This window comes from Leucoraja erinacea, chromosome 8 (assembly GCF_028641065.1).
Source record: "Leucoraja erinacea ecotype New England chromosome 8, Leri_hhj_1, whole genome shotgun sequence".
NCBI classification, from domain to species: domain Eukaryota; kingdom Metazoa; phylum Chordata; class Chondrichthyes; order Rajiformes; family Rajidae; genus Leucoraja; species Leucoraja erinaceus.
The window spans coordinates 74,615,157-74,643,068 of NC_073384.1; the positions used below are offsets into that span (position 1 = coordinate 74,615,157).

Consider the following 27,912-nt stretch of genomic DNA (forward strand, 5'->3'; position numbering starts at 1 on the left):
CGTCACCCATTCCTTCTCTCCAGAGGGTTTGAAGGGTCTCGACCAGAAACGTCACCCATTCCTTCTCTCCAGAGATGCTGCCTGTCCCTCTGAGTTAGTCCAGCTTTTTGTGTCTATCTACAGATTAAACCAGCATCTGGAAATTATTGCCTCCCCTGCCCTAACCTGCGTTGCATCTTATGAAAAATACGAACATTATCTGTGAGAAAATCATTCGGAATTGGATTCAGAACTACAACCAATCCTTCTGAGAAATTGTCTTCTGCAGATCATAGATTGGGTTTTCAACATTAACACTAATATTTTATTGAAGAGAGACACAAAATGCTGGAGTAACATGCGGGACAGCTTTGAAGGCTTTGAAGAGGTTCTTCTCCTCTCTCCAACAAGAGTTCTGCAGTATCCTCTCTCGCTGCTCTCCCTCTGTGTATATCATCACATCATCGTCTATATCTCTCGTTTCCCTTTCCTGTGACTTTCAGTCTGAAGGGTCTCGACCTGAAACGTCACCCGTTCCTTTTCTCCAGAGATGCTGCCTGTCCCACTGAGTTACTCCAGCTTTTTGTGTCTATCTACAGGGAAAATAATTGTTGGCATTTCAAGTCGAAACCCTGCATCAAGCCATGCATCAAGCCTTCCCATTATATATTTTTGCCAATGACTTAAAATGTACCACTCTCTGAGTAAAGAAGTTCCCCCTCATATTACCCCTGAACTTCTGTCCCTTAAGCCTTCCCGTTATATATTTTTGCCAATGACTTAAAATGTATGTCATTAGTTTACCAATATTTCTATTAGTGGAAGCATTTTGTACTAATCTATCTCATAATAAAATCACATAAGCATGAGGCAGCATATTCCAAGTACACATGACATATCCTTTCTTTATCATTTCTCAACCTACCCGGTCCTAGTTCCAGCCCTATGATGACACAATGGTCAAGGGCAACCTCATTAAACACAAAAAGCTGGAGTGACTCAGTGGGACAGGCAGCATCTCTGGAGAGGAGGAATGGGTGACGTTTCGGGTCAAGACCCTACATCCCTCGGTCCGAAGAAGGGTCTCGACCCGAAATGTCACCCATTCCTTCTATCCAGTCCCCCTGAGTTACTCCAGCATTTTGTGCCTATCTATAAAATAACAGCATCTGCAGTTCGTTCCTACACAGCACCCTAGTTAATGCAAGTCTCCTCTGTGCCGTTGAATTGTGTCTCTGGCTGCCCATAATTTATGTCCCGATCAGTTCCCCATCACTGGTGTAGCAATTAGATGATGATGATGATATTTTATTGTCACTTGTACCTAAGCTAGGTTCAGTGAAAGTCTTTGTTTTTGCAGACAAAATTCACATAAGAGTCACCACTAGGGTTGCCGACATTCTCACTCCCAAATAAGCAACAAAAGATCAGAATAAGGGACGAATTCCCGACGGCCATTCCTTTACCGTCTCGGCCATAGGTGGGTGAATGATTAGTTGTCCAGGGTGCTGGGCTGCACACAAAGCTCAGCCGGAGGGCCAGCTAAGGAGTTTGCGACATCGCGTGCAAAGTCCGGCTCCCCATCCAACTCATGAACCGATGAAGGAGGGGTGGTGGTGTTGGTGGTAAGCGAAGATCCGAAGGTCGGACAGCTGGCTGGCCTGCCGACCGACGGGGCCACGGGCGAGGGGCTGCTGCTGCACTCCATGGGCTGCACTACGTCAGGACGCATGAGGCAGGGTTGGTCGCGCTCGCTCTGATCCGACAGTCCCCTCGACCCGAGTAGTAGCAGTCAAATATGGGACAAGGGCAGTCCCGTATGGGACAAACCAATATACAGGATGCCCTGGCTAATACGGGACAGTTGGCAAGCCTAGTCGCCACAAAGATGCCGACAGTTACAATAAGTACTCCTTCCTTTCCCCACGCCGGGTCCCCCTTTCAGTTTCAGTTTTGTTTATTGGTACGTGTATCGGGGTACAATTGAAAGCTTTCGTTGCGTGCTAACAAGTCAACAGAAAGACAATATGATTACAATCGAGCCATTCACAGCGTATAGATACACGATAAGGGAATAATGTTTAGTGCAAGGTAAAGCCAGCAAAGTCCGATCAAGGATCGTCTGAGGGTCATCAAAGAGGTCGATAGAGGTTCAGCCCTTTGTTCTCAGAGGTCCCCCCACCGGGCTCCCCTTTGTTTCCAATGTTCCCCCTTTGTTCCCAATGCCCCCCCTTTGTTCCCAATGTTCCCCCTTTGTTCCCAATGTTTGTTCCCCCCCTTTGTTCCCAATGTTTTGTTCCCAATGTTCCCCTTTGTTCCCAATGTTCCCCCTTTGTTCCAATGTTCCCCCTTTGTTCCCAATGTTCCCCCTTTGTTCCCAATGTTCCCCCTTTGTTCCCAATGTTCCCCCTTTGTTCCCAATGTTCCCCCTTTGTTCCCAATGTTCCCCCTTTGTTCCCAATGTTCCCCCTTTGTTCCCAATGTTCCCCCTTTGTTCCCAATGTTCCCCCTTTGTTCCCAATGTCCCCCCTTTGTTCCCAATGACCCCCCTTTGTTCCCAATGTTCCCCCTTTGTTCCCAATGTTCCCCCTTTGTTCCCAATGTTCCCCCTTTGTTCGCCAATGTTCCCCCTTTGTTCCCAATGTTCCCCCTTTGTTCCCAATGTTCCCCCTTTGTTCCCAATGGTCCCCCTTTGTTCCCAATGTTCCCCCTTTGTTCCCCATGTTCCCCCTTTCTTCCCACTTTTCCCCCTTTGTTCCCAATCTTCCCCCTTTTTTCTTGGCCGTTTGTTCCCAATGTTCCCCCTTTGTTCCCAATGTTCCCCCTTTGTTCCCAATGTTCCCCCTTTGTTCCGTCCCCCCTCCCAATGCTTTGTTCCCAATCCCCCTTTGTTCTCGGCCGCCTCCGCCAATCGCACCTCGGCCCTTCTCGACCCCGACCTGACCTCTGCTGCTTGAATCAGGAGGGGAAAGGTTCCAGTCCAGGACAAGAGTGAACCCAGTGGTTCAGTCTGACATCCCGACATCCTCATCTCTGACGTACAATGGGATTGCAGCCTGTCAGCGTTGCCAACTTTCAGACGAGCTATGAAACTCAAGTGGATATAACAGATTGCTTGATACTAATAAAAATAAGAGCAGGAAGATTTCCTCAGTGGCCTAGGCCGCATATGTCCCTCAGAGACACAAGAGACAGCAGATGCTGGAATCAACAGCAACAAACAAACTGCTAGAGAAACAGAGCAGTGTGGCGGGAAAATGGACAACCTACTTCAAACTGGACGACCTACTCATTATCTGGGCATTATCAATTATCTTCGAGTTTGAGAGAGTCTGCTATGTACTTGAGTCTGAAGAAGGGTCTCGACCCGAAACGTCAATGGTTCCTTTTCTCCAGAGATGCTGTCTCTCCCGCTGATTAACTCCAGCATTTTGTGTCTATCTTCTGCTATGTACCAGTTGGCTAAATTCGATCCCACATTATAATAACTAGACTTTAAAAAAATAATTAATTAACTAGAAAGTATGCTGGGGTAACCTGAAATTGGGAAGGGTGTTATATGAAATAGACTTTGTTTCTGCACTATTATTTCCTCTGTATTGCTAAATTTATTCTGCACAGTAACTGTAACTTTTCAGTGCTGAAGTCAATTTGAATCACATTGTGTTCATGGCAATCCCAACAAAAAGGTGACCCAACCTAATCCCACCTTCTAGCACACATTCATCACCCTGCTGATCACATTTCCCGGGTACATATCCAGGCACTTGACACTCCCCCTCCCACACTGACCTTTCTGTCCTGGGCTCCTCCACTGTCAGAGTGAAGCCCAACGCAAATTGGAGGAACAGCACCTCATATTTCGCTTGGGCAGCTTACACCCCAGCGGTATGAACATTGACTTCTCTAACTTCAAGTGACCCTTGCTTTCCCTCTCTCTCCATCCCTCCGCACCCTTGTTCTCTGACAAGTTTTACTGTCCTGATTAAATTTACTGATTGTATGTCTCGTTGTCACCTTCCCCTCAGCTAACAACGAACCATTGTACATTTCCTTATCATCTTCTGCTTTGATCTGTCGATTTCACACCTTGCCCTTCCATATCTCTGGTCTGCCCCTTCCCTGACTCTGTCTGAAGAATGGTCTCGACCTGGAACATCACCCATTCCTTCTCTCCAGAGATGCTGCCTGTTCCGATGAGTTACTCCAGCATTTTGTGTCGATCTTCGGTGTAAACCTGCATCTGCAGTTTCTTCCTACACTTTAAAAAGTAATGCAAGCTTCCTCCTTTACCACCCTCTCATAATTCTGAGTGTTTTTTTAACCACGCTATTGACCTGCCCTGCTACCTTTAGTGCTCTCTGGACATCACGGTCCCTCAATATTGCTGCACAATTCAATGTTCTCCCAATTGTTAAGCCCCATGTTCCACGATGCGAGTTCACCCAAGAGCTCTCCCGAGTTTAAAAAACAATCAATCCCGTAAGTACGTGGAATGTGCGTAGCGGGTACGTCAGAGCTCATGGATGTCTCGTAGCGGCTCGTAATGGTAATGGCAGGTACTCGGGAAACGCGGAAACTCGTGAAGTTTTTTCAACAGTGTGAAAATTTTTCAAGAGTAAAAAAATACTCGTGATGAAGTACCACGAGTTTGATTTTTTTTTAACTCGGGAGAGCTCTTGGGTGAACTCGCATCGACAGGGGCTTTTTACACTTGTTGTGTCTCCCCAAAAATAGTCTTTCACACGTCTCCGCATCACATTCCATTAAGTACTTTTCTAGTTCACTCATCACCATATACATCCTCCTGAAGTCAAAAGCTTTCTTCCTCACATCTAACAGAATTTTTGCATTATTTCCAAAATTCTTTAGCATTCCCTGCATTCAGATCTAAATCATTAAAACATACATTTAGCAACCAAGTGGCCAGCTCCTGTGCCATCTTGTGCAAGAAGAAACTGCAGATGCTGCTTTAAACCGAAGATAGACACAAAATGCTTCCGGCCAAAGCGGGACAGGCAGCGAGAAGGAGAGTGATGTTTCGGGGGAAACCCCAGGCTGAGAGTCAGCGGGAAAGGGGATAATCCTATACATGTGTGAAAGAATGCGGGGAGTAGGCGGTTACAACTGTTTCTTATTTTTACAATGTTTCTTTTGGGATTTAATGTCCAACGTATTCTTTACTAGTCTGAGATAAAGTTCATTTCACATCTCAGAATGAAGCAATTGTGTGTATTATATGATTATATCTGATTTATAAAAGGTGCCTAATTTTCATGTATTGTGGGGCAATTTCAGGAATCCAGGAATAATATCGTAGGCGGATGAATTGGCTACTGAAAATTCCCCCTCGTGGTATGGAGATCAGGGCGAAGTTGAAGAGCATGTAAAAGAGAATAGATTACAATCTGACCCGGGTCTGGCACCGAAACGTCAACATTCCTTCTATCCAGAGATGTGCCTGTCCCTGCGTTTACTCGGGTCGTGTATCCCTTTATTATAGATGACAGGGAAGGGTTGCAACTCAACCACTGTGAACTTGAAGGGCTGAGCCTCATTAAAATGCCTTAATGAAATAAAAAACAATGAAAGAAGGCAATTACCAGTCAAATTTTACACCCCTCCACTCAAATCAGAAACATTGACAGTAGCAGAATCAAAGGCCTGTTCCACTTGCCGATTATTTTCGGCGACTGCTGGCATCATTAACTGACGTATCAGGTCACTGAAAACGTCGCGGTGTGACGCGGTGTGATGCGGTGTGACCCGGCGTGATGCGGCATGATGACGTATTGACGTGCGGTGTTTCCTCAGGTATCGCAACATTTTATTTGTCGCCGTTGGATTTTGAAATGTTCAAAATCCATATAACCATATAACAATTACAGCACGGAAACAGGCCATCTCGACAGTTCTAGTCCGTGCTGAACACGTAATCTCCCCTAGTCCCATATACCTGCGCTCAGACCATCCCCCTCCATTCCCTTCCCATCCATACAACTATCCAATTTATTTTTAAATGATAAAAACGAACCTGCCTCCACCACCTTCCCTGGACGCTCATTCCACACAGCTACCACTCTCTGAGTAAAGAAGTTCCCCCTCATGTTACCCCTCAACTGGGTAAAGCTTTTCCACGTCAACTCTGTCTATCCCTCTCATCTTTTAAAAACCTCTTTCATGTACCCCCCTTAACCTGAGCGCTCCAAAGAACAAATTCCTAACTTGTTCAGAAGCTTTCTCTGTAACAATACGAGCATGAAAAGCCAGGCAACATTCTAGTAAATCTCCTCTTTAACTCTCTATTTTTGTTGACAAAAACCTGGAGTAACGACCATTACGGCCCAACTTCTATATTCAATGGCGAAATCGCCATGTTTCGGACGAGGCCCTTTACAGCAAACTGAGAGTCAGGGGAGGGAAGTGGGAGATAAATTTAGAGCGGTGATCAAACTGAGATATTGAAAAAACACCAATTGCTTAATTTAGTGTCAAAGAGCTGTGTAATTTGCATCTCGCTTCTCTTATTTACATCCATATTTTTATTACTGTCACGCGCTTTCAAGTACAAATCGCCCTACAAGCAGAGTGCAAAACACAAACAATTCCCCCATAGTACGAAAGCAACGGCTGACCTGCTGTCATACTAAAGATTGATCCAAAATCCTGGAGTAACTCAGTCCAGCATCATCTAGAGAAGGAATTGGTGATTTTTAAATCGAGACCCTTCTTCAAACTGAGAGTCAGGGGAAGGGAAACGAGAGATATAGACGGTGATATACAGAGATATTGAACAAATGAATGAAAGATACGCAAAGAAGTAACGATCTTCTTATCTTCTTGCGAATGAAACATAAATAAACCAAAGGAATAGTTAGATCTCAAACCGGGTGTTGAGTAGCCAGGTTGTCGTCTCTGCGTCAATGTCTGCCGGGCCCTGAGCTCCATTGGGTGGGTGGTAGAGCGGGCACCCAGAGATGACATGGTTGGCTGTCTGTTGTTCTGCTCCGCATACACAGGCTGGGCTCTGGCGGAGGGAGCCCCCATCTCCACACGCTGGCATTGAAACGCCCAACTCCAGTACCAGGTCCATCTGTCTCCTCAGATTCTGGTGAACTTCTACCGCTGCACCATCGAGAGCATCCTTACCAACTGTGTCACAGTATGGTATGGCAACTGCTCTGTCTCCGACCGGAAGGCACTGCAGAGGGTGGTGAAAATTGCCCCACGCATCACCGGTTCCTCGCTCCCCTCCATTGAGTCTGTCCAAAGCAAGCGTTGTCTGCGGAGGGCGCTCAGCATCGCCAAGGACTGCTCTCACCCCAACCATGGACTGTTTACCCTCCTACCATCCGGGAGGCGCTACAGGTCTCTCCGTTGCCGAACCAGCAGGTCCAGGAACAGCTTCTTCCCGGCGGCTGTCACTCTACTCAACAACGTACCTCGGTGACTGCCAATCACCACCCCCCCCGGACACTTATTATTATTTATTCAAATCATTTGCTATGTTGCTCTTCCAGGGAGATGCTAAATGCATTTCGTTGTCTCTGTATTGTACACTGACAACGACAATTAAAATTGAATCTGAATCTGAATCTGAAGTTGTTTGAAGAAGGGTTTCGGCCCGAAACGTCGCCTATTTTCCTTCGCTCCATAGATGCTGCTGCACCCGCTGAGTTTCTCCAGCAATTTTGTGTACCTTCGATCTTTCATCTGCAGTTCCTTCTTGAACACTCCAGTACCAAGTCTGTTGAGCTTCACCCATGCTCCTCTGAGGTCAGACCCTGGACAGCTTTTACCTGGTGAAGAGATGCAGCTGTGTAATGGAGATGAGTTTGCCTTCCACCCCTGTGACCACTTGGTGGCTATCCAGTGTGCTTTTGTCTCCTTTGGCTGGATGGATGCTAGGAGTTGTTTTCCATGTGGAACAAAGGGGTGACGGGACTTCAGTCGGGGTGGCCTCTGCTCTCTGCTGATAGCCTGATTGAGCAGGTGATCTGGGTCTATGGCATGACGAGATAGTGCTTGAGTTGCTGCTTGCCTTCGGATCCCTGCAGGGGGAATGCCTGTAAGTATAGGGAGCTGCTCGAGGCACCCAGTGATGGTTCACAAGGTGCTGTTCAGGCTCGTGTCTACCAGGCTAGTGTGTCTGGTTGTACTCCATATTGGTGCACAGTACTCAGCTGGGGCATACACAAGAGCTAAGGCAGAGGGGTGAAGAGTTGATGGACTGGCTCCACAACTTGTTCCAGCCAGGCGTCGGATGAGGCCACTACGTGCCATAACCTTGTCGCGGAGACCAGCCAGGTGTTGGCGAAATGCAAGCGACCTGTCCAGCTTTATGCCGAGGTAAGTGGGTGTTTGTTGGAAGTCCAAGCGCCTGTTGTTAACAAAGACAGCTTCCTCTCACTTAGCTTCCTTGTTGTTTAGATGGAATGCTGTTGACACTGTTTTGTTGATCCAGGATTGTTAACGATGATAAAGGAAAAATGCCATTGTTAGCTGTGTGCTTATAAAAAGCTTTTCACTGTACTTCAGTACACAATAGACAATAGACAATAGGTGCAGGAGTAGGCCATTTGGCCCTTTGGGCCAGCACCGCCATTCAATGTGATCATGGCTGATCATCCCCAATCAGTACCCCGTTCCTGCCTTCTCCCCATATCCCCTGACTCCGCTATCTTTAAGAGCCCTATCTAGCTCTCTCTTGAAAGCATTCAGAGAACCTGCCTCCACCGCCCTCTGAGGCAGCGAATTCCACAGACTCACCACTCTCTGTGAGAAAAAGTGTTTCCTCGTCTCCGTTCTAAATGGCTTACTCTTTATTCTTAAACTGTGGCCCCTGGTTCTGGACTCCCCCATCGGGAACTTGTTTCCTGCCTCTAGCATGTCCAAGCCCTTAACAATCTTGACAATATTATACTATCTTAACACGTGACAATAATATACTAAGTTGAACTAAAGCTACAAACAATGAGACCCAACAAGACAACTTTGAAGTTGGTACGACGTGGATGGGGGAGGGATGGGGAGAGAGGGGATGCAAGGGTTACTTGAAGCTAGAGAAATCAAAAATCATACCACTGGATTGTAAGCTGCCCAAGCGAAATATGAGGTGCTGTTCCTCATATCCAAGTTCTCCAGAGATGCTACCTGAGCCACTGAGATACACCAGCACTTTGTGTCTTTTTTGTAAACCAGCATCTACAACTGCCTGGGTCAACAAACTTAGTGTCGTTTAAATCTGAAAACAACAGCAAATTGAGTTGAGAACAGGAGTTGGTAGCTCACATTACAGCTGTACAAGATTGCTGACAAGATCACATTTGGAGTACCATGTGCCATCAGTTGTAGGTATTTCTATATTTAAAATAATGTTGTATAAGTATGATATTAGATTTGCTGATTCAGCCTTTGTCTTCATGGCTTCATCCAATAAGTCTGGGGACATGTTATGATAGTCTTTTGTGTATTTTTTCAGATAGTCACGGATTTGAAGATATTTGAAATATTGCATTATTTTTTCAAAATCCTTCAGTTGTAATTGTTGAAAAGGCAGATTATTTTCCAATTCATACATTTCTCCGAGCGTTTTGATTTTTCGAGCTTTAAATTGTGTAAATGATAAATCTATAAGGAAGGTTTAAACAAGGATTATTGTCGTGGCAAGGTGCAGGAAAGTGTTGGGAAAGAAAGCCCTTAGAGAAGAAGTTATTTGAAGGAAGTAAAAAAGGAAATAGACCCTAGAAAGAAAAGAAAAAAAAGGAGTTATTCAGATTAATTGTAACACAAAAGTCCGCAAAAAAGTATTACACGGACAGCAGTCCTCTCTTTCCATTATAATCCAGTCCCCTGTTGGGCAGAGTCCTGGTACAGGTTATCATATTTTTAAATTACTATTGCACCTTATGCTACATAATAGTTCCATAAATGCTAGACCACCTATCTCTTTGGACTAAGGTGTGCTGCTTTGTATGCTGTGGGATTTATAATCCCATCTTCCATTTGTAATGTCTTCGAACATTTTGAAAAACACATTTTTGTTGTTATAGGTATTGATTGAAATTTTTATAGAATTTGAGGTATAAGATCATTTTTATAGCCATTATTAGACCAATTAAAGACATCGAGAGCGTTTTCCAGAATTTGAAAGATTATTTAGTTTCTTAAGTTAGGGACGATAATTAGCATTAAATGATCCATTCTGCTTTTTGGTTGGCAAGTTTTATTTTAATTAATTTTTATGAAGATTTCAATATAAATATCCAGAGATTTTTGTTTTTTATACAAAAACAAAAGAATGCACTATGGCAGCTTCTTGTGACTGACATTTATCACAGATGGGTGAGACATTGGGGAAAAGTTTATTTATTTTAGGGTTTTGTGATATACAGTCTACATCGTATGCATTTGAAGATTGAATTATTTGAATATTTTGTATTAAACCGTAAACATCCAGGTGTGTTCTGATTTTTTCAGCTAGGTTCATTACCAGTGCAAATAACCTGATAATGAACATCCTGCCATTGCCCCTTGTTAATATGGAATGACTAGATCATATTACTCAGTATCCCGTAGCCGTGCCTTTATCTCCATATAATGTTATCCATGCGATGAAGGGCCACATCTGAAATTTTCTTAAATACTTTAATCATATGAATCCCATTCTACCTCGATCACCGCTTTGTGGCATTCCAGAGAGTTCCAGAGATTCACCACTCTCTGTGTGAGAAAAAAGTTCTTCTCATCTCGGTTTTTAAAGGATTTCCCCCTTATCCTTAAGCTGTGACCCCTTGTCCTGGACTTCCCCAACATCGGGAACAATCTTCCTAGGTATCTAGCCTGTTCAACCCCTTTACTAATTTTGTAAGTTTCTATAAGATCCCCTCTCAATTTCCTAAATTCTAGAGAGTATAAACCTAGTCTATCCAGTCTTTCTTCATAAGACAGTTTTGACATCCCAGGAATCAGTATCGTTGAACCTGCTCTGTTTTCCCTAAGATTTGTTCAATAAAAACCTATGTATACATTTTTGGAGACGTGGTGTAACTGTGTCGCAATACTCCAGATTATATGGTTCATTACTGAATCCCCTGGTCCTGGTGATTGCATTAGAACCTCCCTGCTCCTATACTCCAATCCTTTTGCTATGAAAGTGCTCCCAGTTCCTCTTCCTTTCCTTCACTGCCTCTGTATTGGAAGGTTACTACCTTCCAGATGACTGAAACTTTATTATGTCTATTAGGTCTTCGATGCATCTCCCCTTGTAAAATCGAGCCAATCTTTAGATGATATCATTAGGTAGCTTTCCCCCTCTGTCTTTTTAATCTTTAAAATGGATAACCTCACATTTTTTTCATTTACATTAAAAGTGCATCTGCCAAACAATTTGCCCACTCATCCAGCTTATCCAAGTCACCTTGCAGTCTCCTAGCATCCGCCTTACAGCTAACACTGCCCCCCAGCTTAGTGTCATCTGCAAACTTGGAGATATTGCCTTCAATTCCCTCATCCAGATCATTAATATATATTGTAAATAGCTAGGGTCCCAGCACTGAGCCTTGCGGTACCCCACTAGTCACTGCCTGCCATTGTGAAAAGGACCCGTTTACTCCTACTCTTTGCTTCCTGTTTGCCAGCCAGTTCTCTATCCACATCAATACTGAACCCCCCAATGCCGTGTGCTTTAAGTTTGTATACTAATCTCTTATGTGGGACCTTGTCGAAAGCCTTCTGGAAGTCCAGATACACCACATCCACTGGTTCTCCCCCCTATCCACGCTACTAGTTACATCCTCGAAAAATTCTATAAGATTCGTCAGACATGATTTACCTTTCGTAAATCCATGCTGACTTTGTCCAATGATTTCACCACTTTCCAAATGTGCTGCTATCCCATCTTTAATAACTGACTCTAGCAGTTTCCCCACCACCGATGTTAGACTAACTGGTCTGTAATTCCCCGTTTTCTCTCTCCCTCCCTTCTTTAAAAGTGGGGTTACGTTTGCTACCCGCCAATCCTCTGGAACTAGAATCTAAAGAGTTTTGAAAGATTATTACTAATGCATCCACTATTTCTGGACTACCACCACAAAGGTGACACAGGAGCCCGAACATCGTGACCACCAGATTCAAGAGCAGTTATTCCTAACAACCATCAGACTCTTGTTTTGTTCAGTTCAGTTTAGTTTATTGTCACGTGAACCGATAGACAATAGGCAATAGACAATAGGTGTAGGAGTAGGCCATTATAATAGACAATAGGCAATAGACAATAGGTGTAGGAGTAGGCCATTCGGCCCTTCGAGCCAGCACCGCCATTCAATGTGATCATGGCTGATCATCCCCAATCAGTACCCCGTTCCTGCCTTCTCCCCCATATCCCCTGACTCCGCCATCTTTAAGAGCCCTATCTAGCTCTCTCTTGAAAGTATCCAGAGAACCGTCCTCTGAGGCAGAGAATTCCACAGACTCACAACTCTCTGTGAGAAAAGTGTTTCCTCGTCCTCTCGTGAGGTAGTGAAGAGCTTTTGTTGTGTGCTAACCAGTCAGTGGAAAGACAAAACTTGATTACAGTGTATAGATACATGATAAGGGAATAATGTTTACTGCAAGGTAAAGCCACCAAAGTTCGATGAAGGATAGTCCGAGGGTCACCAAAGAGGTAGATAGTAGTTCAGCACTGCTCTCTGGTTGTGGTAGGATGATTCAGTTGCCTGATAACAGCCAGGAAGAAACTGTCCCTGAATCTGGAGGTGTGCGTTTTCACACTTCTCTACCTTTTGCCCGATGGCAGAGGGGAGAAGAGGGAGTGGCCAGGGTGTGACTAGTCCTTGATTATGCTGCTGGCCTTGCCGAGGCAGCGTGAGGTATAAATGGAGTCAAGGAAGGGAGGCTGGTTTGTGTGATGGTCTGGGCTGCGTCCACAATTCGCTGCAATTTCTTGCGGTCTTAATTGGAGCTGTTCCCAAACCAAGCTGTGATGCATCCCGATAGAATGCTTTCTATGCTGCATCTGTAGAAGTTGGTGAGAGTAGTCAGGGACATGCCCAACATCCTAAGCCTTCTAAGGAACGTGAACACCACACAACACTAACCACAACCTCAGCAGCCACGATCTTCCATGGACTATTCCTGGTTGCACAATGGACTATTATAGTTATTACTCTTACTAATTTAATATTATTATTGGTTATTATATATTTATCTGAGTGTTATTGCATTGATGAGCCTGTTAAGCTGCAGCAAGTAAGAATTCAGTCTCTTCCCTTTTGCCACTTTGTTTTCTTTCCTAATGCTTTATCTATTATACCTGAGTTTGATCTGATTGTATCTATGTACGGTATATCTGATCTGTTTGGCTAACATGCAAAACAAAGGTTTTCACTGTACCTCAGTATATGTGACAATAATAAACTTGAACCTATTTATTTGTTCCATTGCTGGTACGTATGACAACTCTCATAACTCTGTGTAGCAAGGAACTGCAGATGCTGGTTTAAACCAAAGGTCTAGTCACAAGAACGGTCTCAACCTGAAACGTCACCCAATTCCTTCTCTCCAGATATGCTGCCCGTCATAGAGTCATAGAGTGATGGAAACAGGCCCTTCAGCCCACTTGCCCACACTGGCCAACATGTCCCAGCTACACTAGTCCACCTGCCTGCATTGGATCCATATCCCAATATGGGAAAACCTGTCTAACTGCTTCTTAAACGTTGGGATAGTCCCTGACTCAACTACCTTCTCTGGCAGCTCGTTCCATACACCCACCAAACCATTGTGCGAAAACGTTACCCCTCAGATTCCTGTTAAATCTTTTCCCCTTCACCTTAAGCCTATGTCCTCTGGTCCTCGATTCCCCTAGTCTGGGCAAAAGACCCTGTGCATCTACCCGACGTATTCCTCTCACGATTTTATACACGAGTCTATGACTGTCCTGCTGAGTTACTCCAGCAATTTGTGTCCATCTCTCATCATTCTCTAGACATGATTTAAAAAAAATGTTTTGATGTTATTGATTGACAAGGGCCCAGAACAAGTTTTTCTTCATCTCTGGCATAAAATAAGTTTATGTTTGTAGTTATTCTGCTATCTACATAGCAGAAGAATTGGGAGTGGGCAGATGCATGGCAGATGAAGTTTAATGCGGATAAATGTGAGGTTATCCACTTTGGTAGACAAAACAGGAAGGCAGATTACTATCTAAATGGCGTCAAGTTGGGAAAAGGAGAAGTACAACGGGATCTGGGGATCCTTGTACATTAGTATGAAAGTAAGCATGCAGGTACAGCAGGCAGTGAAGAAAGCGAATGGCATGTTGACCTTTATAAAAAGAGGAATCGAATATAGGAGCAAAGAGGTCCTCTGCAGTTTTACAGGGTCCTAGTGAGACCACACCTGGAGTATTGTGTGCAGTTTTGGTCCTCTAATTTGAGGAAGGACATTCAAGTCAAGTCAAGTTTATTTGTCACATACACATACGAGATGTGCAGTGAAATGAAAGTGGCAATGCTCGCGGACTTTTGTGCAAAAGACAAACAACAAAACAACCAAACAAATTATAAACACAATCATAACACACATATTCTTGCTATTGAGGGAGTGCAGCGTAGGTTTACAAGGTTAATTCCCGGGATGGCGGGACTGTCATATGCTGAGAGAATGGAGCAGCTGGGCTTGTACATTCTGGACTTTAGAAGGATGAGAGGGCATCTCATTGAAATATATAAGATTGTTAAGGGCTTGGACACGCTAGAGGCAGGAAACATGTTCCTGATGTTGGGGGAGTCCAGAACCAGGGGCCACAGTTTAAGAATAAGGAGTAAGCCATTTAGAACGGAGACGAGGAAACACCTTTTCTCACAGAGAGTGGTGAGTCTGTGGAATTCTCTGCCTCAGAGGGGGGTGGAGGCAGGTTCTCTGGGCGCTTTCAAAAGAGAGCTAGATAGGTCTCTTAAAGATAGCGGAGTCAGGGGATATGGGGAGAAGGCAGGAACTGGATGGGGATGATCAGCCATGATCACATTGAATGGCGGTGCTGGCTCGATGGACCAAATGGCCTACTCCTGCACCTATTGTCTATTGTCTACATTTTCTTTTTGAGCACACAATAATTTTAAAATAGACGACTGCAGTGAAGAAGATCAATTGAAAGCTTGTGAAACATGCAGCAGAGGATTAAAATGCAATAATCTCCTTCCTTCCCTCCCTTTGGTAGACAAAACCCTCCCTGCAGATGAAAATCACAATGGCCTCTCTCCCTTTATAAAAGACTCCCTCCCATTCTCTCCCTCTCTCCCGCTCCTCCATCTCTCAGACCCTCCCATCCCTCACTCCCTCCCTCCCTCCTCTCTCCCTCCTCCCTCCTTGACCTGTTTCCTCCCTCCTCCCTCTGTAACTCAAAAGAGGTCCTCTGCACTCTTCTACAGGGCCCCTATTGTAAACCACCCTCCCTATTGTGTGTTGCAGTTTTGGTCCTCTAATTTGAGGAAGGACATTCAAGTCTAGTCAAGTTTTCTCCCTCCCATACACTCCTGCCCATCCTGGCGTGAAATGAAAGTCCCTCAATCCCATCTCGGACTCCATATGCAAAATGGACCAAACCAAAACAACCAAACAAATTATAACTGAGATCTCCCTCCTCATATTCTTGCTATTGATTCCCTCCCTCCTCCTCACGCAAGGTCCCTTCCCTCCCCTCCTGACTGTCATATCCCTGAGAGAATGGAGCCTCCCTCTTGTACATTCTGGCCTTTAGAAGGAGACGAGGGCATCTCCCCCCCCTAGAGATTTAAGGCTTAGGGCTAGTGGACCCGCGCTCCAGGCTCTAACTAGCGTCTCTCTCTCCAGTTGGGATCCCTCCTCTCCCTCCCCCCCCTCCCTCCCTCCCTCCCCCCCCCCTCCCTCCCTCCCTCCCTCCCTCCCTCCCTCCCTCCCAGAGAGTGGTGCTCTGTCTGAATTCCTCTGCCTCAAGGGGGGTGGAGGCATCCCTCTCTCCGGGCGCTCCCTCCAAAGAGAGCTAGATAGGTCTCTTAAAGAGTAGCGGAGTCAGGGATCCCTCAAAAGGCAGGAACCGCTCCCTCCCTCCCTCAGCCTCCCTCCCTCTGAATCCCTCCCCCTGGCTCCCTCCCTCCCTCCCTCCCCTCCCTCCCTCCCTTCCTCCCTCTCTCTCCCTCTCAATAATCTCCCGTTCCCTCCCCCCTCTCTCCCATCAATCTCCCTCTCTCCCTCCAACCCTCTCCTCCCTCCCTCTCCCCTCCCTCCCTCCCCCTCCTCTCCCCTCCCTCCCTCCCTCCCTCTCCCTCCCTCCCTCTCTCTCTCCGCTCTCCTCCCTCCTCCCTCCCTCCTCCTCCCCCCCCCTCCCTCCCTCCCCCTCCCTCCCTCCCTATCCCCCTCCCCTCTCTCCCTCCCTCCCCCCTCCCTCTCTCCCTCTCTCCCCTCCCTCCCTCCCTCTCTCCCCTCCCTCTCTCCCTCACTCCCTCTCTGCCTCTCTCCCTCCCTCGTTCCCTACCTCTCGCTCAGCCTCACTCTCCTTCCTCCCTCCTCCCCTCCTCCCTCTCCCTCTCTCCCCTCCCTCTCCCCTCTCTCTCCCTCCCTCCTCCTCCCTCTCCCTCCCTCCCTCCCTCCCTCCTCTCTCCCTCCCTCCCTCCCTCTCTCTCTCTCCCCCTCCTCCCTCCTCTCTCTCTCCCCCTCTCTCTCTCTCTCTCTCTCTCTCTCTCTCTCTCTCACTCCCTCCCTCCCTCCCTCTCCCTCTCCCTCCCTCCCTCCCTCCCTCCCCTCTCTCTCCCCCTCTCTCTCTCCCTCCCTCCCTCCCTCCCTCCCCTCTCTGTCTCTCTCCCTCCCTCCCTCCCTCCCTCCCTCCCTCTCTCCCTCCCTGTCCCTCACTCCCACCTTCTCTCTCTCCCTCCCTCTCTCCCTCTCTCCCTCCCTCTCTCCCTCCTCTCCCTCCCTCCCTCCCTCCTTCCCCCCTCCCCCCCCCCCCACTCTCCCTCCCTCCCTCCCTCAGCGATCCCTCCCTCTCTACTCACCCTCCCTCCCTCCTTCCCTCTCCCTCTCTCTCACCTCTCGTTCTCTCCCTCCCTCCCTCCCTCCCCTCTCTCCCTCTCTCCTGAGGGAGTCATTTAATCTACCAACTGACACGCCTTTGGGATTTGGGAAGGTGAGGATTAGAGTTCTCCACATGTCACATGGAGAACTTGCAAACTCCACACAGCCACCATGTGGGTCAATGGAACTGTGAACCGGCAGCTCTACCATCTGTGCTGCCTGATCCTCAACCACAATCCTCTCCCGCCCCAATTCCTAAGTCTGTTGATCTCCTTGGTGGCAACAGACTAACAATTTCAGTGTAAGATACTCATTAGTGAGCACTGATGTGATTTGTCTGAAGAAAGGTCCCGACCCGAAATGTCACCCATTCTCTCTATCCAGAAATGCTGCCTGTCCCGCTGAATTACTCCCAGCATTTTGTGTCTATCTTCGGTTTAAACCAGCATCTGCAGCTCCTTTCTAAACAATTCAATACGTTCTATTACAATATAACAATACTACTAACATTTCATCCTTAAACGTTGCATCGGCAGAACACTTGAAACCCGGGATGAGGTCCTCTCTACCTATTGCCTTTGTAGTGCCAGCGCTGAGCTTGATTTTGAGCCACAGCACATACACCTTGCATGGGTAACGTTCATATGAAGGGTGGGGAGGATTGAAATGTATCTCGATCTTGCTCTACGGAAACCTCCTTCTACACCTTAGATCTCAGCTCGAAAAATACATAATCACTTTACAATCTCACCAGTGCCTTTGGTAAGGTGAATAAATGTTTTTGGTACAAGGAATATTCCACAAGGCACTGTGTGAGAAACTAAATCCCAATCTAAATCCAGCAACTCTTCCGTTGTAAAAGTAATAATTAGAAAAAAGTAAATAGGGAAGAATTTTTTGTTTGGAGAATGTTGTTTAACTAGGTGGTCAGTTTGTCAAAGTACCTAAAGACAGCTAATTACAAAAAGGAAGTTGAAAAGACTCAAGCCTATTGTAAACATCAAAGGTAAAAGTGAATCTTCATGATCTTTTCTTCCTCCCCAGGTCACTTTCCTGTTTCCACCACCACACACTGCCCCCCCCACCCCCACCCCTTCCCCACTCTGCAGCTGTTGGCTGCTCTTTAAGGGATTGGTGTCAAAGTTGCCTCCTCACAGCTCATAAAATTACAGTGAATCACCAGGGGAAGGTGCGAGTATTTTTTGATAAGTCTTCTGTTCTCCGCCCCTCCCACGGAGCATTTGACAATGGCAGCTTGTTTGAAGGTGAGACCTTTGCGTTTGGACACAGTGGCCCGTGCCATCACAAGGAGCTGGCCTTCACTTTCTGCTGCTTTTGATGCGGTTAGCATTACCAACAATTCCAAACTGCCAAACTAAACTGACCCGGACGTTTTAAAATAATCCAGGCAGTGATTAAAGCAAAATGGGGCTCAGTTTATCCCTGCATTAGATGGTGTTGACCCAATCATTGATTTAAAAAGAATGTCATTGTGCACTTGCAGAATTAAAACGGACAGATCCGCAAAGTTATCTGTAGGAAGGAACTGCAGTTGCTGGTTTAAACGGAAGATGGACACAAAAAGCTGGAGTAACTCAGCGGGTCAGACAGCATTTCTGGAGAAAAGGAATAGGTGACGTTTCGGGTCAAGACCCTTCTTCAGACTGCCCCTCTCGACTTGAAACGTCATCTATTACTTTTCTCCAAGTCTGACCCACTGAGTTACTCCAGCTTTTTGTGTCAATCTTCGGTGTAAACCAGCATCTGCAGTTCCTTGCTCCACATTCTGTCTGCTCCACTGCAAAATCTCCTCAAGGTGTGCCTACTTTGTAGAAGTTCTCCTGCATCACCAGACAGACCCTTCATTACATCTGCATTGACCACTTAATCATCTACACTAACTCCATTATCCTCCTACGCCTTACAAGGTCATAAGTGATAGGAGTAGAATTAGGCCATTCGGCCCATCAAGTCTACTCCGCCATTCAATCATAACCTCCCCATAACCTCTGACACCTGTACTAATCAAGAATCTATCTACAGTATCTCTGCCTTAAAAATATCCATTGACTTGGCTCGAGAGCCAGTACATCCTTCCTCAAATATGGTGGCCAAAATTGCCCACAATACTCCAAATGCATCCCGACTAGTCTCCATTTGGTCTCCAAATCTGAGGAAGGACATTATTGCCATAGAGGGAGTGCAGAGAAGGTTCACCAGACTGATTCCTGGGATGTCAGGACTGTCTTATGAAGAAAGACTGGATAGACTTGGTTTATACTCTCTAGAGTTTAGGAGATTGAGAGGGGATCTTATAGAAACTTACAAAATTCTTAAGGGGTTGGACAGGCTAGATGCAGGAAGATTGCTCCCGATGTTAGGGAAGTCCAGGACAAGGGGTCACAGCTTAAGGATAAGGGGGAAATCCTTTAAAACTGAGATGAGGAGAACTTTTTTCACACAGAGAGTGGTGAATCTCTGGAACTCTCTACCACAGAGGGTAGTTGAGGCCAGTTCATTGGCTATATTTAAGAGGGAGTTAGATGTGGCCCTTGTGGCCAAAGGGATCAGAGGGTATGGAGAGAAGGCAGGTACGGGATACTGAGTTGGATGATCAGCCATGATCATATTAAATGGCGGTGCAGGCTCGAAGAGCCGAATGGCCTACTCCTGCACCTAATTTCTATGTTTCTATGTTTCTATGTTATAGAACCTCAGCATTACATTCCTGATCCTGACCAGTGTAGTGTCTTTCTAAATGCCTCAAACATAAGGATTGTGTCTGATTCCATCACCTCTTCATGCAGCAAGTTCCAGGCACCAAGCACTCGGTATAAAAGACTTCCCTTTAAACTCTAACGTTTCACCTTAAAACAATGACCTCTGCCATGGAGGATGGCCGTATTCCAAAAGACATCCTCTATGGAGAGCTGACATCTGGGAGGAGAACCATCGGCCACCCCCAGCTACGTTACAAGGATGTCTGCAAGAGAGACATGAAGGCGCTCCACATCGATGTGGAGTCCCGGGAGAGTCTTGCAGCTGACCGCACGAGGTGGAGATGTACCCTGAACCAACATCTCAAAACGGGGCAAGAGAAACTGATGAACGCAGCGGCAGACAAGCAGGAAGGAGCGCAGCAACTTCACCAAACCAGAGACCACACACACACACACACACACATGTGATCTTTGCCACAGAGACTGTCACTCCCGCATTGGTCTCTTCAGCATAAAGCAACGCTGCTCCAGCCGAGGTCTGGAGCAAGCAGCCAACAACTAGGATGCATCACCCATGGTCAGTCATGACCGAGGGGGGCATAACATAGAAACATAGAAAATAGGTGCAGGAGGAGGCCATTCGGCCCATCGAGCCAGCACCGCCATTCATTGTGGTCACGGCTGATCGTCCCCTATCAATAACCCGTGCCTGCCTTCTCCCCATATCCCTTGATTCCACTAGCCCCGACAGCTCTATCTAACTCTCTCTTAAATCCATCGAGTGACTTGGCCTCCACTGCCCTCTGTGGTAGGGAATTCCATAAATTAACAATTACAGCACGGAAACAGGCCATCTCGGCCCTAGAGGTCATTCACAACTCTCAATTCACAACTCTCTGGGTGAAAAAGTTTTTTCTCACCTCAGTCTTAAATGACTTCCCCTTTATTCTAAGACTGTGGCCCCTGGTTCTGGACTCGCCCAGCATTGGGAACATTTTTCCTGCATCTAGCTTGTCCACTCCTTTTATAATTTTAAAAGTTTCTATAAGATCCCTCCCTCATCCTTCTAAACTCCAGTGAATACAAGCCTAGTCTTTTCAATCTTTCCTCATATGACAGTCCCGCCATCCCAGGGATCAATCTCGTGAACCTACGCTGCACTGCTTCAATCACAAGGATGTACACAATTCTCCAGATGTGGTCTCACCAGAGCCCTATACAACCGCGTACTACTACCATGGGATAAAATGTCAAAATATTGCCATTTCAAGTGAAAAAAACTGCAGATTCTGGAAAGGTGATATATGAGAAATCCAATAAATACTCACTAGACCTGACAATGTGATAGGCCGAATCACCTAATTCTGCTCTGTGAACTTGTGAACCTATCAACTTAATATCTTTGAAAGGACCTTGGTCTGTTGACGACTTTATCGTTTTTATTTGTCTTCCATCTCAGCTTCATTGAAAAAAATGCACAAAATGAGTGAGGGGACTTTGGGCTATTCAGCAGAAAAAGAAACTTGAACTGTAAGCGGGTTAACAGCAGGAACAACTCCAGCTCATTCTTCCCAGTGTCAGGCCAGAGAACAAGGGCATGCGATCCAATTGTCGGTACTGGGCCTGTACTCGCTGGAGTTTCAAAGAATGAGAGGGGGGACCTCATTGTAACATGCAGAATACTGAAAGACTTGGATAGAGTGGATGTGGAGAGGATGTTTCCACTAGTGGGAGAGTCTAGGACTAGAGGTCATAGCTTCAGAATTAAAGGAAGGAAGGAGGTGAGGAGGAATTTATTTAGTCAGAGGGTGGTGAATCTGTGTAATTCCTTGCCACAGAAAGCTGTGGAGACCAACTCAATGGATATTTTTAAGGCAGAGATTGATAGATCCTTGATTAGTACGGGTGTCAGAAGTTATGGGGAGAAGGCAGGAGAATGGGGTTAGGAGGGAGAGATAGATCAGCCATGATTGAATGGCGGAGTAGACATGATGGGCCGAATGGCCGAATTCTGCTCCTATCACTTATGACCTTATAGCAATCAGTACAAACACCTTATTTTGCTGTTTCCATCTTTTGCTTATCGCAAAGGCAATTGAAAAAGGCCAGATCTAGACTTTTCTTGATGGGTGATGCCAGCATTGCCTCCCTATAAATCTTCACTGCATATTATTACGAGGCATATCCAGGCTGACTTCTCGCCTGTCTACGTGAAGGTTTGTGAGCAATACTTCTTGCAGTTATGCTGACAGCCAAGGCTACACTTTGTTTACCGACGCCTCAATGGGCTCCAATGTAACTCTGCTTCTGTAGGAATGAGTTGACTTTGACAGCAGCGTGCGAGAAAGTATTCTCAAATAAATCCATCCATCCCGGAGTTTCTGTTTAGTTCAACGATGTCCGAGATGGTGATTTTTCATCAATCCTTCAAGTTTTTTTTTTGGTGTTTGCCTTTGGGTTTTGCAAATGTATTACTTTAGGTGAGAAGGTCTTTATATCATGAGGGTAGAGAGAGGCCCTTAACATTAGATTTCCCTTATTCGCAACGAGCATCCATCTCCCTCCTGCGAGTTGTAAAAAGCAAAGCAAGCAGAGTTTCCAGCACCTGCTCACTTGAGGTGACAACAATTAATTAGCTTTAGAGGAAAGGGAGTATTAATTCTAACACTGGGCGGTCGGTATATGTGCTACTGAAAAACACTGTCAAACAGAAGCCTTGTAGGCCTGTGGGTTTGGCACCTACCTTGGGAAAAATCTGCTCAGATTCCTCATGCACTTTCCTTTGTTTACTCTTGGGATGAGTTGCGTGATGTAAGGTCGGCAATCCGGGAAGCTCACTCTGCAAAGAACGTGAATGAATGACAAATCTAATTTAGATCATTACCAAGCTTTAAACCATGATCATTTATCTCCTTTAACGAGACCGCTGTAAAAAAAAAATCACATGATCTAACTTTTTGCAATTTGGTTAAAAAAAAATTCTGGGGCTTTTCACTAAACTGAAGCACTTCAAAAGATTTGTAGGAAGGAACTGCAGATGCTGGTTTAAACCCAAGATAGACACAAAAAGCTGGAGTAACTCAGCGGGTCAGACAGCATCTCTGGACAAAAGGAATAGGTGACATTTCGGATCAAGACTGAAGAAGGGTCTCGACCCAAAACGTCACCCATCCCTTCTCTCCAGAGATGCTGCCTGTCACGTTGAGTTACTCTAACTGTTTGTGTCTATCTTTGCTTTAAAAGATTGGCAGTAATCTTTGAGGAAATGATTACATTTTGAAAGACTTGGGTCAACACTCCATTCAAAGGAAACGTTGATTAAAAACAATATCATTTTAAGAATTTCCATTTAATAAAAGTTGCAGAACCTTGACTGGATTAATGGTTAAAGGTATAATAGCTTGGCATGATATCAGCAATAGGGACCAGAAAACAGTCGATGGACACAAAATGCTGGAGTAACTCAGTGGGACAGACAGTATCGCTGTAGAAAAGGAATAGGTGACGGTTCTGGTCGAGACCCTTCTTCAGACTTAGTGGACCTCTGTACTTGGATGAGCAATTTGGGCTACGTTTCACTATCATTTCCCAACCTCCCACTATTCTGCACAAGGCTCTTCCTCCTTCCCACAGCGTGTTTCACTAAAGCCTGTGAATCAGGCGATATTCATCTATATTCATCGGCACGGACTTGAAGGGTCGAGATGGCCTGTTTCCGTGCTGTAATTGTTATATGGTTATATGGTTATTTAGCAATGAGCACTTTGTGAAGTTGTCTAATTTTAATTTTTTTTTTTTTTTTAAACGTTGGTTACCACTCAATCAAATTAAGGAAGGAAAGATGAAAAGAAGCCTCTTATTGTGGTTAAAGGCATCTGCAAAAGTAAATAAAACCATTGAGATGGTATAATGCAGGTATAGGTGAACCCGAATTGTTATGAAGGTGCGGGAAAGAATAAGGTTTACGAATGCTCATTCATCACCTCCACTGCTGGCTGGGAATCTGCTTTCCAACAGGTGAAAGCAGGGTCTGAAGAAGGGTCTCGACCCGAAACTTCACCCATTCCTTCTCTCCAGAGATGCTGCCTGTCCCGCTGAGTTACTGCAACTGTTTGTGTCTATCTTAGACCAAAGTAAAAGCTGAATTTCCAATATGCCCGTATTTCCAATTAGCTCGCTGGAGATTGGTCCCTTCCAACACCTCATGTACACAAGGATGTCTATTGCAATACGATACGATAGAACTTTATTTATCCCAGGAGATGTCATAGATATTGCCGAAAATGTTTAACATGCTGATGCTACGACTCTTTGAGCAACTGAGGAGACCACTCACGACCAAACAGGCGACACCCTGGTGACATGTCACGGGGTGAAGCCTGTATGGTCATGAGTAGTCGCCCAAAGAGTCGTACCTTGTTCTGGTCGCCGCTGGATTTTCAACATGTTGAACATTTTCGGCGACCTGCAAAGACCTATGATGGGTGCCGGCAGTCGCCGAAAAAGTTGTGTAAGTGGGACAGGCCGGGACAGGCCATAAGTCTGTGATCTCCTTGGTGTAACAATCGAACTATTTCAGTCTAAAATTATACTCATTAGTGAGCACTGATATGATTTGTTTGAAGATGGTTTTGGCACAAAACATCACCCATTCCTCCTCTCCAGAGATGCTGCCTGTCCCGCTGAGTTACTCCAGCTTTTTGCGTCTTTCACTGATGTGATATTACTCTATTTTTGAATATTTTTAATGTATTTTGAATGATACATTGCTTAAAATTCGCTGCATGCACCCGTCTGTGTTTCACCCTCCACAAGACAGGGGAAGGTGTTCAGCAGAGGCTGAGAGCCGAGAGAATGCCCTGCCACTTGTCATGCAAATTTGTCATTCAAATAGTGAGAAATCACAGCAACAAAATACTTGCCAGCACAAGTCACAGCTACTCCGTTCAATCCCTGCTACACTTTTTCACCCCTTTCTAATTTCAACCACAGATAACTGCAGGAGTTACACACTCTTCCTAACATGACACACGCCCGTACTAATTAGAGTTAGACAGTGCTTGACAAGTGTGGCTGCAAGGCGAATGGGTGCAGAGTTGAGGCATTTTGTTAATTGAATGCCAACTTTCCCCTTCAGCTTCCATATTGTTGTAGGTAGTAACGGGCCAGTCCCACGAGCATGCAACTGCATGCGGCAAGCGCGACCAAACCGTAAGCGGGGGCCGCGCGGAGGTCGAGTGATCCCCGTACAGGGCCAGTCCCACGAGCATGCGACTGCATGCGGCAAGCGCGACCAAACCGTAAGCGGCAGCCACGCGGAGGTCGAGTGATCCCGTACAAGTTGACGTGAAGTTCGAGCGAAGTTCACGGGAAGGTGGCGCTAGGCGTACGCCGTCGAGACGCTGCGCACGCCCGTCGAGGTGGTGCGTACGGCCTCAATGCGGCTGCGGGCCGGCAGGCCGTTGCCGCGCGGAATTTTTGGACAGTGTCAGTTCCTGCCTTCTCCCCATATCCCCTGACTCCAATATCTTTAAGAGCCCTATCTAGCTCTCTCTTGAAAGTTTCCAGAGAACCAGCCTCCACCAGCCTAAGCAGAGAATTCCACAGACTCACAACTTCTCTGTGTGAAAAAGTGTTTCCTCATATCCGTTCTAAATGTCTTACCACTTATTCTAAGACTGTGGCCCCTGGTTCTGGACTCCCCCAACATCAGGAACATGTTTCCTGCCTCTAGCGTGTCCAAACCCTTAATAATCTTATATGTTTCAATAAGATCCCTTCTCACCTTTCTAATATTGTTCTATGCATTAACAGGACTATCCAGCTGCCCGTTATATATGTATAAATTCAAGTTTATTGTCATCTGCTTGAGCACATTGAGACACAGAGACAATGAAAATCTTGCTTGCAACAGCATCATAGGCACAGAGGAGTAGGTAAATCCACAAAAACAATGATACGTAGATGATTTATAAATGACACACAAAATTGTAAACATTGCTGGTCAGCACGGACTCGGTGGGCCGAAGGGCCTGTTTGCACGCTGCATCTATATCTCTAAACTAAAGTAATACAAAATCAAGACATGAGTGCAAGAACATCATTAGAAAAAACCCCAAATGTATGATAGTGCAAGAGAGAGGCCCCAACAGTGTTCTGTTGTCAACGTAGGATTAGGAATGTTTAACTGTAGAGTGTTCTTGTAGAGTGAGGCCAGACGCAAATTGGAGGAACTGCACCATATTTCGTTTGGGAAGCTTATACCCCAGTGGTACGATATATTGTTTCTCTAACTTCAATTAACCCTTGCATCCCTCTCTCTCTCTCTCTCCATCCCTCCCCCACCCTAGTTGTACAAGCTTCAAAGTCGTCTTGCTGAGTCTCATTGAGTATGGATGATAGGGGTTACAGGAAGCAGGCAGGAGCATGGGGTTAGATAGACCAACCATGATTGAATGGCGGAGTAGATAGATAGAAACATAGAATATAGGTGCAGAAGGAGGCCATTCGGCCCTTCGAGCCAGCACCATTCGCCATTCATTGTGATCATGGCTGATCGTCCCCCATCAATAACCCGTGCCTGCCTTCTCCCCATATCCCTTGACTCCACTAGCCCCCTAGAGCTCTATCTAACTCTCTCTTAAATCCATCCAGTGACTTGGCCTCCACTGCCCTCTGTGGCAGGGAATTCCACAAATTCACAACTCCCTGGGTGAAAAAGTTTTTTCTCACCTCAGTCTTTAATGACCTCCCCTTTATTGTAAGAATTATTCAGAGATTTGATGGGCCGAATGGCCTAATTCTTCTCCTATCACTTCTGATCTTTAGATTGTCTGTAACTCATTCTCACCTAACACACAGCTAACATTGGCCCGTTTCCTTTATCATCGTTACATTTTGCATATCTTTCATTCATTTGTTTTACATCTCTCTACATCATCGTCTATATCTCTCCTTTCCCTTTCCCCTGACTCTCAGTCTGAAAAAGTGTCTCAACTCGCAACGTCACCTATTCCTTTACTCCGGAGATGCTGACTGTCCCGCTGAGTTAGTCCAGCATTTGGTGTCTATCTTCGGTTTAAACCAGCACCTGCAGTTCCTTCCTACACAGTTGTAGAAGAGTATCTGTTCCTGAACCGGGTGGTGTGGAACCAAGTTTGTTTTTTGCCTTCTCGGCGATATCAGGGGCAAGAAAGGCATTGGCCAGATGGTGGGGATCTTTGATGATAGGTGCTGCTGTCGATAGGGAGTCCCTCATATAGATGCCTGCGACGGAAGGGAAGTATGTACCCACAGTTTAATTCCAGTTCCCTACTCACTACACTTCCCTCCACAGTGTTGCGATCTAGATTTCCAAAATATACTTTTCACAATGTGTAGGAAGGAACTGCAGATGCTGGTTTAAACTGAAGATAGATACAAAAAGCTGAAGTAACTCAGCGGGACAGCCCTATCAGTCTGAAGAAGGGTTTCGGCCTGAAACGTTGCCCATCTCCTTCGCTCCATAGATGCTGCTGCACCCGCTGAGTTTATCCAGCATTTTTGTGTACCTGGGACAGGGAGCATCTCTGGAGAGAAGGAATGGATGACGTTTCGGGTCGAGACCCTTCTCCAGAGATGCTGCCTGTCCCGCTGAGTTACTCCAACTTTTTGTGTCTATCTTCAGTTTACTTTTCATATCGCCCTATACTTTGTTTGCCTCAATATTTGGAGAGAGGAGGATTTGGACTAGTGATTAATCTTTTCCTTTGTAGAAATGTATTAGTTCTGAGCTTTTGCTATCTCCAGATATGCCTTTCTATCAGATTATCTGGGGAATATGAGAGAATTTCATAGCAAAAGGATTTGAGTATAGGAGCAGGGAGGTTCTACTGCAGTTGTACAGGGTCTTGGTGAGACCACACCTGGAGTATTGCGTACAGTTTTGGTCTCCAAATCTGAGGAAGGACATTATTGCCATAGAGGGAGTGCAGAGAAGGTTGATTCCTGGGACAGATACAAGACTGATTTGGACCCCTGGGATGTTTCTGCAGGACTGCCTTATGATGGAAGGCCAAACAAACTTATCTCTCCACTGCACTCCCCATAAGTCAGGACTGTCTTATGAAGAAAGACTATAGACTTGGTTTATACTCTCTAGAATTTAGGAGATTGAGAGGGAATC

The 27,912-nt window shown here is 45.8% G+C and overlaps 1 protein-coding gene across 1 annotated transcript in view; it reads right to left on the reverse strand.

The window, feature by feature from the left end:
• The window catches only part of si:ch211-130h14.4 (uncharacterized), a 118,186-nt gene that overhangs the window by 21,347 nt on the left and 68,927 nt on the right, over positions 1 to 27,912 (reverse strand). The window contains exon 8 of the mRNA XM_055639991.1: positions 22,492 to 22,587. Coding sequence (XP_055495966.1) covers positions 22,492 to 22,587 — 96 coding nt within the window. The remainder of the gene's footprint in view (positions 1 to 22,491; positions 22,588 to 27,912) is intronic.